General features: G+C 31.6%; 1 protein-coding gene across 1 annotated transcript in view; it reads left to right on the forward strand.

The window, feature by feature from the left end:
• The window catches only part of LOC132752340 (uncharacterized), a 37,293-nt gene extending 24,947 nt beyond the window's left edge, over positions 1 to 12,346 (forward strand). Inside the window, exons 10-22 of the mRNA XM_060742653.1 lie at positions 2,823 to 2,979; positions 4,482 to 4,599; positions 4,887 to 4,976; positions 5,337 to 5,456; positions 5,793 to 5,992; positions 6,370 to 6,481; positions 6,991 to 7,151; positions 7,658 to 7,783; positions 8,303 to 8,423; positions 8,996 to 9,152; positions 10,459 to 10,496; positions 10,718 to 10,861; positions 11,730 to 12,346. Coding sequence (XP_060598636.1) covers positions 2,823 to 2,979; positions 4,482 to 4,599; positions 4,887 to 4,976; positions 5,337 to 5,456; positions 5,793 to 5,992; positions 6,370 to 6,481; positions 6,991 to 7,151; positions 7,658 to 7,783; positions 8,303 to 8,423; positions 8,996 to 9,152; positions 10,459 to 10,496; positions 10,718 to 10,861; positions 11,730 to 11,948 — 1,763 coding nt within the window. The 3' untranslated portion in view covers positions 11,949 to 12,346. The remainder of the gene's footprint in view (positions 1 to 2,822; positions 2,980 to 4,481; positions 4,600 to 4,886; positions 4,977 to 5,336; positions 5,457 to 5,792; positions 5,993 to 6,369; positions 6,482 to 6,990; positions 7,152 to 7,657; positions 7,784 to 8,302; positions 8,424 to 8,995; positions 9,153 to 10,458; positions 10,497 to 10,717; positions 10,862 to 11,729) is intronic.
• The last annotated feature ends 756 nt before the right edge of the window (positions 12,347 to 13,102 follow it).

The raw sequence follows: 13,102 nt of genomic DNA on the forward strand, positions 1-13,102 counted from the left end.
GACAGAATTATGCCCCTTTTTCGACTTAAAATTTACGTTAAAGTTTTTGTAATAGTTCAAATATTTTCAAAGTCCATTGACATATGGCTTTGAAACTTTGCACACTTGTTCACCATCATGACCCCAACCTGTAAACAGGAGGAGGTAACTGTATCAAGCATTTTTTAGCTCGACTATTCGCAGAATAATCGAGCTAATGCAGTCACCCATTTGTCGGCGTCGGCGTCGGCGTCGGCGTCCCTGTGGTTAAGTTTTTGTATGTAAGCTGGTATCTCCATAACTACTGAAGGGAATGGATTGAAACTTCACACACTTGTTCTCTGTGATTATCTAAGATGATTGGCACAAGTCCCATAACTCTGATTTGCTTTTTTTCATAATTATGCCCCTTTTTCGACTTAGAAATTCTTGGTTAAGTTTTTGTATGTAAGCTGGTATCTCCATAACTACTGAAGGGAATGGATTGAAACTTCACACACTTGTTCTCTGTGATTATCTAAGATGATTGGCACAAGTCCCATAACTCTGATTTACTTTTTTTCATAATTATGCCCCTTTTTCGACTTAGAAATTCTTGGTTAAGTTTTTGTATGTAAGCTGGTATCTCCATAACTACTGAAGGGAATGGATTGAAACTTTACACACTTGTTCTCTGTGATTATCTAAGATGATTGGCACAAGTCCCATAACTCTGATTTGCTTTTTTTTATAATTATGCCCCTTTTTCGACTTAGAAATTCTTGGTTAAGTTTTTGTATGTAAGCTGGTATCTCCATAACTACTGAAGGGAATGGATTGAAACTTCACACACTTGTTCTCTGTGATTATCTAAGATGATTGGCATAAGTCCCATAACTCTGATTTGCTTTTTTTCATAATTATGCCCCTTTTTCGACTTAGAAATTCTTGGTTAAGTTTTTGCGTGTAAGCTGGTATCTCCATAACTACTGAAGGGAATGGATTGAAACTTCACACACTTGTTCTCTGTGATTATCTAAGATGATTGGCATAAGTCCCATAACTCTGATTTGCTTTTTTACATAATTATGCCCCTTTTTCGACTTAGAAATTCTTGGTTAAGTTTTTGCGTGTAAGCTGGTATCTCCATAACTACTGAAGGGAATGGATTGAAACTTCACACACTTGTTCTCTGTGATTATCTAAGATGATTGGTACAAGTCCCATAACTCTGATTTGCTTCTTTGCATAATTATGCCCCTTTTTCGACTCATGAATTCTTGGTTAAGTTTTTGCATGTAAGCTTGTATCTCCATAACTACTGAAGGGAATGTATTGAAACTTGAAGAGTTTGTACCTTTTCGGACAATTTTATGTATTCATATAGGTAAGCATTATTATACTCAATGAAACACCCTTGTGACAAATTTTCGAATAGTCGAGCGTTACTGTCCTCCGACAGTTCTTGTTTTACTATCAAGCACTAAAAATAGTCGAGCGTTGCTGTCCTACCGACAGCTCTTGTTCAACTTAAAAGCTCTGAGATAACTGTTTTGCCATCCATGACGAATAAACAAAAATGGAAACCATTCTTTTTTTGCAGAAATATGTTTAAAATTATTATACATATAATATTAAAACAGTTGCAACAGTAGAGGTGAAACTTACTAGTACAGTAAAATCCGCTTATAACGAACTCATTGGGACATTCAAAATTTGTTCCTTATATCCGGAGTTCCTTGTAAGCATATAGCGAATTAGTTCCTTGTATCAGGAGTTTTTATAGCGAACGGATTTACGAATAACGAACTGATTGTTTACCATCGTCCTCCATTTTGAAGAGCATTTGATTAAGAAAAATTAGTCATTTATTTGAAAATCTTTTGCTATTTCATTCTTAGTTTTACTCCCCTTCTCATTTGCTCATAAAACATCATATTTTGTTCTAACCTCAGTGTTTTTCGTTTTCTTTCCATGATTAAGAACAAACAGGATTTTCGATTTTTCCTTTCTTTTTAAATTGAATATCTTCTATTATATTTTAAGGGTGACTTTTACAAATGAAAGATATAGATTTCTTTTCATTTCAATCAAGCTTATTTTGTAGTTTTCAATGGATTAGCAAGCATTCGTGATTATGTTGCAAACCGATTATAAATGGTCATAATTTTTTTACTCGAGCAAAACTATTAAAGAAAAGAAATAATAGAATAAAAATAATACATTTTGTAACCGTTTTATCTTGGTGACAAGAACCCATGCAAAAAATATCCTAAATAGAAAATTATGTACTACTATACAAATTCATTTTCACAGCTGTTTTAATACACGGTACATTTGGCTGAGTTTTAATCCGTGCCTATGAAAATGAAAGTTGAAAATGCGGGATCTATCGGATAGTCGATATTTTGGAGTTCGTTATAAAAGTGTAATTTTCTGTACTTTTAACTAAATTGGGACTAAAAAATGAGTTCCTAAATATAAGCGATAATTCCTTATAACTGTTATTCCTTATAACAGTGTTCACTTTAACCATATATTTTTATATTAAATCAAGAAGGGCAAAATTCGGGCCAAAATAAATTGTTCCTTATAACCGGAAGTTCGCAATAACCGTGTTCGCTATAAGTGAAGTTTACTGTATATTTAATCTAATGATATTTCACTTATGTAATGCTGTGGTATTCTTACAATCATTTATGAAACTGAAATAACTCGCACAGATAAAAAATGTAATTCATCAATCACGTCATCAACATATTTACAATATTATTATGGAATATAAAACCAGTAAACTATTGAAGAGCATCAACATATTGGTTTATTATTATGTATGCAGATTGTAAAAATAAATTTGTTTACAGTGTGTAAGTTAGATACAGTAGGCTGTGAAGAAATAACTAAGATAGATCTTACAAGCTCTGATTTGTGTGAGTTATGTTGTGAAGGAATGAAACAGCTAGATATATTACATATTGGATCAGACCAGCTCACCTCACTGAATCTCTCATGTTGCTCAAGGTATGTACATGTAGAATGATTATATTTGAACTTCTGTTGTAAATACATCGGTTCTCACATGAGTTGCCATATAATATATAATTTTAAATGATCTCAAGAAATTATGATTATGTGAACCTCTGGTGAGCTTTATAATATTTTCTTGTCAAGTTTAGTAATATTTTTTATCACATAAACCGCGGCCCAGGAGTGTAATAAAGCCATTTAATAAAAATGATATTACACTAAGAGGTTAATACACGGCAGGAGAGGGCCGGCTAAAGCCCTCGGGTCCATTATTCATTTTGCGGGCCGATTATCACCTCCCGGCCCTACTCTGACGTGTATTAATGTCTTTAATACACTTGGTAGATCTAAAAGTAGCATATAAAAAAATACAACAACAAAGTTCTTTCGTTGAAATTCTTGTCTACTCTTCTACTGTTCTGTTCAGAGATGTTTACTGTTTGTGTGTTCAAAGCAGTAGAATCTAGAAGCAAGTTTTATTTTCCTTTTTTTTCCGAATGGATTTGTCGTATAATTTCTTCAAATTTCAAAAGTAACAAAAATGTGTTTGTACTAAATACGCTTAAGCTCTCATAATAAAAATAAAGCAATTCGTGCTGACAACCTGCTTTCACTTTTACACTTAACTGTTTGATGACGTAAAATATGACGTCATTGTTTCAGTTTGTGCACGTGCACATGTTCTGCGGGCTGATAACTAGTTCTCGGCCCCGGGCCGCAAACTCATAATAGGTCACGTGACACTCATAATCAGTTGAAATCATAGGCAATTTGTTACTATATATAGTAACAAGTGTATTAAAGCCATTTAATAAAAACGATAATACACTAGACGATATTACACTAGTGTAATAACACTTTGACGTCACGTCATTTGCACTATAAACATAGCGTTAAAGCGCGCTAATGTTAGCGTTACACTATAGACGCGTCAAAGAAAAATGACTCTTGTTAACAGTTTACCGTTCTTATTTTATATATGTGATAAATAGAATATTATATTTGTGTAGATTCAATACTGAATTTATTGAACTCGTTGAATAAAACAATATTATGCTCGCCAGAGGCTCGCATAATATGATTTTATTCAACTCGTTCAATAAATTTAGTATTAAACCTACACTCATTTAATATCCTCTATATATAATATGACAATGATTGTGAGATTCTTTTTTTATCACATTTAAATGCATTAAAACTAATAAAAATGAACTTGTTTTGGCATTATAAGGGAAGTTTTACCACATTTAGCATGACAGTTATATGAGCCACACCATGACAAAACCAACATAGTGCTTTTGTCAGTTTAGTCTATTTGGTCTATCAGTTTCTCTACTTGTAATAGGGTTTGTAAGCGAGCAGCATGAATCCTGATCAGACTGCGCGGATAAATGAAATTTATTGTTAATTGGATAAAAAATTGATTGCAACACAAAGAGCTTAACAATATACATAGTACAGATATAATGTTTTAATTTGTTTATTTCAAATTTCAGACTTTCAGCCAACAACTTACTTGATGCAATTACAAACAAAGATTTATTGTTGTCCCTTAATATTTGTGGCTGTAAAAACATCAGCCCCGATGATGTCAACTCTATTATATTACCACAGGTAACATTTTCCTCTTAGATCCTTATCAAATGAAGAAGTAGAAGGAATTTAACTCATTGTTTTAGTTTTGTTTTATGCTTTAAATTGCTAGCCAGTCACAAAGGTTTTTCTTATTTTAAACTTAATTGTCAAAAGAATATAGAAAGACTTACCCTAGCATCAGCATCAAGGTCAATTTTTCAAGTATTTTTTGCATTAAAAAGATTTTTTACTGTAACTTTATCTGCCTCGTGTACAATGATTTTTACATTAAATGTAATATTTTTATTGTTGGTTTTTATCTTCAGTTGACTGGTCTTAAAACATTGAAGTATGGTGGGCATTCATGGACAAATGTAGCAATATCTTCAAATATAATCTCACAGCTAGAATTTTCGGTAAACTTCTAAATCTTTGTTCATTCTTTTACAAGGATTTCACTCCTACAATATGTATTAATCAAGGTTGTGGAGGAATGTCATCAGAAACAGATACGTTTAAGTATAGTAAAGTTTAGGTCAATGATAATCTATTACAGTTGCTTCTTGAAATAAAATTTTATTTTGAGTTTATGGGTGAAAATCCTTGTCAAGCTTCAAAATTACAATAAAAAGTGCTTTCCACTCAAAGTTATGACAGTTGACATCTGAGGCTAAAGCATTTCTGTCAATAACAGTGTATTCAAAAGTCAACTACATTTTTGTGGAATTTTCTTTATGTATGTTAACAATTTTATTATGTTTATTACAATTATTCAGACTTGTATCAACACAACAAATATTTTGTTGACATCTCAGTCCATACAGCATGTGACAATAAAGGATTGTAGAGATTTCTCTGAACAGGAACTCATGGACAGCTTCCTCCATGGAAAACTGGTAAGGTTATAACTTTAGTAATCATAGTAACAATGTTATAGTGTGACTTATAAAAAAAGAACCACCTTATATAATTATAATTAAGAAACAGGTAGTCCTGGATGGTATTCTACCTGTCAACAGTGTGACATGTAGGGACATTTAAGTAAAGTAATATTTCAGACATGACTTACTATTTTAGTTAGTTGAATTGGTGATAATATATTAAAATAAAAGCATTAATAACATCTAAATGATTAGATATCTTATTTTTGTGTACTTGTGTTGATTTTAACTCAACTTGCACCTAGTATTAAAATTTCATTTATGAATTAATAAACTCTTACGGTATTTTAGGTGACAAGAATGCAGGGGTTAGAGAGTTTGGTATCAGATCATAAAGAACAACCATTTTTTCAGGACTCGGGTATTCCAAATCTTTGTACATTGAAATGTCACAGTCTTCCAGGTCTCCATGGTGATATTCTATCACATGATCTACGTTACTTCCAATATCTCTCTAATGTTGAGTTTATACACTGTACATTCCTCACACAGTAAGTTATTACTGCACTCATGTGTTTGTTACTGAAAGAAAATTTTTTGAAGGGGTTGTGTTGGTAGTTTACTCTCGGGATCACTACCTAAACCACCAACACAAACATTATGAAGATACTGTTAGCTTTCTTTAGACATTAACTGTTAGATTACAACATTTGCTTATTGAAATGTTTTCTCATATACATGTATATTGACCTTTTTTCTTATTCAAAATATCAATTTTGATATTTATATGAATTTAAGAACGGATTCGAAAGTGTGTCTTTAAGCTTATGGCTTCCTACACAATCAAACTAAAATAAATTCTGTATAAACCAAATATGAATTGTGCATGGTCATTTTATAGAAAGATATTTATCTATGTGTATTACAGTATGTTTGTAAATGGATGGCCTAGTTTGACATCATTGAAGATTGAGAGTTGTAACAGACTGACTGCTATCACTGTACAAAATGTTCCTACACTACAACAACTTCATGTCAGGGTATGTTTTCTTGTGCATCATATTATTCAATACATATAACTGATATACTAGAAACAACAATGTATGAATACCAAAATAATTGACGACTTACAGAAATAAATCATGACAATCAGTTTGACTTACCAGGTTACATGTTTATGGTAAAAAAAGAGATAATAAATCTCAGGGAAAAAAAGGAATTTATATTTATCATCAATAACTTATAATTGTCAGGAATATATTAAAATCATCAAAAATATTTTGGTCTAACAAATATAATCTATAAATACCTGTTAATAGTAAATTGTACATAAAGTTAGTTTCTCTGTAATTACTGTGGAATTTTCTTTATTTTTGTTTTCTGGACAGGTATTTATTGCACACAGTCTCTGTGTCACTCCCTGAATGATTAACTTTCTTACTTTGCATTATTATCTATCAATTTGCATATAGTTAAAATTTATTCAGTACATATAATTGTATTTTTTTTTGTATTGTTTATATTTACATTTATTCCTGATTTGTTACAGTGGTGTGGTATGGTACAGAATTTCAGATTAACAGGTGAAAATGTAACCTTCTTGGATGTTATAGGAACAAATTTTGCTCAACTTGATATACATTGTGATCAATTAGATAGTCTTAAACTTAATGGTGTTTGTACTCAACCAAAACATACAGTATCACTAAGGTAACTCATTCTCTCATAAACATTAATTAGAACTAGTTATTGAGTATATTATTATCGTGTAAAAATGAAAATGTTATAAAGAGTCTTGCCAATAATTTTAACCATGCAACAATTCGAAAAAAGATGATAATGCAGTTTTGATTAAATTACGTCTTTATATATAATGTGTATAAATTGTTATAAATATAATGCATTTATGTGAGTGTTTCCACATAAATTGTATCTTTTTCAATGTTACAATTGTATATGTTATGGGCTCGTGGGTTAAATCAATAAAGTCTGTTCTGTAGTACTAGTTATGGGTGAAATTAAAATCGAATTATCTCAACAATGTGACCCCAGTTATGGTCTTTATGAAGTAATTTTATTATAAAGATATATTATTTAATGATGAATACTGATTATACACTGTATTTATTAAGTCATCATGTAATTATATTCTCTATAAATTTGTGTCAAAAGAAAAGTTTAGCTGTACAGATTTCAAGGTATTGGCATATTTACAGATGTGTGAGACTACGAGAGTTGACGATAACAAAATGTGATAGAATGACTGATGTGACAGTTACTGAGATTATTCAAAACAATCCCCAACTACATTCATTGTCATTGATAGGATCATTATCTCTCAGGTAAATTCATTCTGCCCATGTCAACCATTTCTCTGAGATATATTGAGGCTGACATTGTTTGGCGGTGTTATGTCCAATGTAAAATCAAGTGAACAAATTTGAACTGGATGTTAAAGCCACTTGGTCTCTGTTTTTCAATACTTTCTTATCTTAGTGGCTTAAAAATCTAAATATTTTTGCAGTAAAAATATACAAATGTAGCAATGTTAGTTTTAGTTGGATGTCATTATTGTAATATAATTGTAAAATATTATACATGTATATAATACTACAGACTTATTTATTATTGTTAGTCTAAGATATCTTTTGTTTTCAGGTTTTCTTCAAAGTAATTGATTAAAACCAGTTTAAAAAAAAAAATATTTTAATGACTTTCAACAACATGTGAAGTCCATGTACCAAGGTGGCTGACTGATGACTTATTGTGAACTCTGTGAACAAGCTGATTGTAATTGACATACCATTTGTTTGTTCAACAACTGCAAGTTTTATATTTTTACCATTTTCTACAAATTTTAGGTGTCTATTATTACCAAGCTGTATAAAAACATGCAGTTTGACAGGTCATAGAACACTGAAAGAAATAAAACTACAGTCACCAATTTGTGTCCACCATCTTACCCTCAACAATCTACCAAAGGTAACAATAAATTATTCTTTTGATTTTGCAAGTATAATGTTATTTATAATTCCCACTTAATGCTAAATTTATGTTATGAATTTGCCCTGTTTGAATTTGAAATAGTCCAAAGTGTATGAAATTTCAATATCAGAATGCACAAGATGAGTTATCAACAGTTTAGAGCCTGGTTGGACTGAATTGATGTAATAACTGTCTTTACTTAAATACCGTATATTGCTTACTTTCTTATTAAATAAAAACATATACGGTACATTGGAACATTACACAAAATACTGACAAATAGTGTAGTTAACAGCCATCAGATACATGTTTAATTTCAACTTGCAGATTTTTTATATCATTATTGTACTAGGATTACATGTACTTAGGTGTTTTAAGTAGTAATGTTTATAAAATGGTAAGTTTAATTTTAAGTTTAAATTTATTAAATGATAAAAATACATTTTGAATGTTATGCTGGATGATAGTCTCTATACAAATATATTCTAAATCTGTTTGATAAGAAAACAGTTTCTTTCTTCAAAGGTTACTATCAAAATATAATATAACTGTATATTTTATTGTTTAAGTTAACACCAGAGAAGAGGGAGTTGATATTACAGCAGTGTGTAGAGTCATTGAGAATACTGGAAGTTCGTGCTATACCTGGAGAAACGTTCCTTCGTCTACAACTACAAAATCTGACTTCACTCACACTAGATCAGGGCATACATCTAGCTTCTTTAGGTATCACATTTAGCCTATAACATTACATATTGCATATCTACTGTTTACACAGGTGCAAGAAGAAAACCCGGTCTTACACCCCTGCCCTGTCTCAGACAGGCTGCATACTTTAAATGACATCATTCCCATGCACCTTTTATGAATGAATTGTATTCTCAGGGTGATGTCATTTTGCCATTATAAATGGAGTAGTAAATTCATATGCTACTATGAGAAAAAAGTGCTAAATAAAAATATTAGTTTTTGTAAAGTTCTATCTGAAATTTGATAAATTTTTAATATGAAGAGGCATATACCAGCAATATTGCAATTAGGGTCAGTTTGCACCTGTGCTGTCTTGTCCAATGTTGCTTGCCGTTCAAATTTAGTAATTTTTATTTTGAAACATTTCATTTTAAAATAGGTCAGCCAGTAATTTAGTGTTTGGTAAAACCACATGCTGACTTACATTTTATTATCTTTGTCAGTGCTTACAAATGGAATATTCTTGGTATTGAATACATGTATAGTCTTCTGTTGGCTGTTGCCTTGTTATCCCTTTCCCTCACGAGCATATTGTAAAAACGGCCGTTTTCATTGAAAAGCCTCCTGTTACAAGTTCAAACTGCTATGAAACTATGAAAAAATGCTTCAATACTAATCAAACTTGGCACAAATGTTGACTGGACCATTGCCTATGCAAAAACATGCTCAGTCTTAAACTTTCTGTGACCATGGCAAGAAGGGGACATCTCAAAATTGCCAAAAATCACTATTTTGCATTGATTTTTTCCATAAAAATTGATATTAAAGTGCTGCAACTTCTCAAAGGATTGAGATATAGAGTCAAAGGCTTTTCAGCTTTGGTTACACATTACGTTTTGATCGACCTGGGGTTATTTTTAGCCTCTCACAAGTCAAAAATTTTCTTGGCGATGTGGGGACTACAGTCCCCCTTCAAACCCTCCAAACACAATGGGGCACATCCCCCTTCTGGCAACCCCCTGATGTACCTTTTTGATAGGGGGAGCGCTGATAAAGTGAATACTTTTTTCAGCAACATTTCCCAAACGAAAAACAGTGTTTGGGGCCTAAATAGGGTAATATTTCACTGTCTGAGGCCTCGAAAAGGGGGGCGGGGTCGATAAGCCGTCAAAACACTTCTATATGAAGTAAAGGGTTATAAGGCCTTGAATGGTTCACTTAATTTACCAGGTAGCATTTAACAAAACTGCTGTTTGTTTGAAATTAATTACTAATTTGTAAACAATAATTATTGACATGCTTACCATATTATAGTGATAATACTGGCTTTTTTATCTTTCAGAGATTTTATGTTCAAAGTTGAGGTATCTCAGGATACAGGTAATCTTATACCATGCTACATTGTAGTTATCTGGTGGCTAATCTTGTTTACGTTTGTTTTAAAAAATATGTCAGTTTTAAAAGAAACTATAGATTGTAATGTTACATGCAATGAACGAATTTCAGCAAAAGTTGTTAATATAAAACTATATGGCTATTATTGGTAATTATAATTTCTATTATTCCATAAAGTAACATAATATGTATTATTGTCTGTTTAGGGATGTCCAAAGCTGTGTTCACTGACATTACATGTTGAGAGTCTGACACAAGTACAAGTGTACCACAGTTCTCCACTGCTTGCACTAAAATGTTTATCATTACATAGTAAACAAGTACAACACTTGGCTCGAGTCCTGGCTTATGTAAGTACCAAACCGGTACCATTATACCAGCTTATTATTGATACTACTTTTAATTGAAATGCATGCTATCACAAATTGTTTCATTGCAATGAAGTTAAAAAGTTCAACAGATGTTGTTCAGTTAGTTTAAGGAACATATGAGGTTATACCTCATCTGTAGTGGGGAATCGGACATATTTTACTAGTGAAAATATAGGCTGGGAAGTCCTCACACAAACTTGAAGTATAATCAAAGGGTAAAACACTAACTCTATACACAAATATTGTATACTTGTTCAGTATGTTAATATTGTTTTTTTTTAAACAGAGCTTTGGTTTTATTAACAACAATGTAGGAAAGTAGGGTAGGTGGGCATGGTAGAGTATTATAGCATTAAATAACTCAAATGTTAATCATAAGATAAATATAGGATGAGAGTTGTCAGTGCACACACCTCACATAGCTTGAGTATTCATTAACTCAATTCTAGTGTTAAGGTATATTTCAATTTTTTTGTGTGTGTTAAAGGAAGTCAAGTGACAAGGATTCTATTGTAAAAGACATTTTCCTAAGACTGTTTTATTACTTTGGTTAAGTTTTAACTTGACTGTTCAAACAGATTTGGTGTTCAAATGACTGCTTCTTTAAAGACTTATTTTAAAACACATTAGTCTTTATTATTGGCAAGACAACTTTTGAAGTTTGATGCAGTTTTGTATTTCATGTAGTAATTAAATGTGTTTAATATTCCTTTCCAAGAGAGATAGTTTATCATTCTCCCTTCATAATACTGCAAGATGCAATTTTGGTAACTTTGATTTCAAAAAGGTATCATGTACAAGACCTATAAGACAGATCTTTATCAATAAATGTAATGTTTTGTTTCAGTATTGTCCCAAGTTAGAAGAATTATCTTTACATGGAAGTATGATAAAAGGAGATCAGCTATATTCACTTGGTCAGTGTTTACACAGTCTTCATACAGTGACACTATATCAATGTAATGTTGGAGAACTTGACAGACAGGGACAATGTCTAATGATCGACAGCTCTGTAATTGACAGATATAATGGAAAACATCTAATGGTGCAATTTATAGACTGTTAGCTGGTCATAAATCAGAGACTGCCTGTGATAAAATAAAACATTGAAAAGATAGCTTTCACATTTATGCAACGATTTTAAGCTTGTCTGTTTCAAAGAAAAGTCAAGCTATAATGATCGCTGCATGGTTGTTACAATTATTATGCAAAAAATTTAATGTAGCCCATTATTCAAAGATTTTAAGTTATCAATATGAAACTTAGAGTACTTTTTTATCATGACGAGGTGCAGTTGTTAGACAAGGGGCATATTTCTGAAAGCAATATTTTTGGAATAATGCCCCTTTTAAAGTAGAATTTTAACAGACGAGTGTTCACACTGCATGCGGTGCTCTTGTTAATATTTTTGTTTGTGCTAGAATAACAATATAAATGAGAAGTATCAAATGAGTTGACTCTTATCTATCAAAATAACCCTATATGAACAATAATGGTATTTAGATTCTCTTTGAAAAGATTATCATTTTATCTTGGAAAAGCTAATAATTTGGTTTCTTTTTAGTCTATGCAATCAAGTTTGGTTTTGAGAACCATAACTCTGTTATTTATAAGCAGGTTATGTTGTCATGAATATGTGTTAGTTTTGTGTCATATTTGGAATTCAAAAAAACATACTACAGAAAATCTAATACAGCATGTACATGAGAAATTTCCATGTTGCCTTAACAAAATTTATCTAAACCAGTTACATGTATAGTGTAAAAATATTCAAAATTTTCTTAAAATTTATATTATCATGATTTTAGTTCAAAATGTACAAGGCTGGGCCACCATTACAAGTAACCACTGTTTTTTAGCTCACCAGTCACAAAGTGACATGATGAGCTTTTGTGATCGCTTTTCGTCTGGGTCGTTCAGCCGTAAACTTTTACTTTAAATGACATCTCCTCATTAACCGCTAAGCCAATTTCATACAAACTTCACAGGAATGTTCCTTTGGCAGTCAACTTTAAGAATTGTTCAAAGACTTAAATTCCATGCATAACTCTGGTTGCCATGGCAACCGAAAGAAAAAACTTAAAAAATCTTTTAAAAAAATCGAAAGAGCTAGAGTTTAAGTATTTGGCATGAAACATTGTCTAGCCATATATACAGGTGAGCAATTTCTGGGCCATCATGGCCCACTTGTTTGAATAATCTCCTATTATAATTATTGAT

The sequence above is a fragment of the Ruditapes philippinarum genome, unplaced genomic scaffold (genome assembly GCF_026571515.1).
Source record: "Ruditapes philippinarum isolate M1 unplaced genomic scaffold, ASM2657151v2 ctg606_1_1_1_1, whole genome shotgun sequence".
NCBI lineage: Eukaryota > Metazoa > Mollusca > Bivalvia > Venerida > Veneridae > Ruditapes > Ruditapes philippinarum.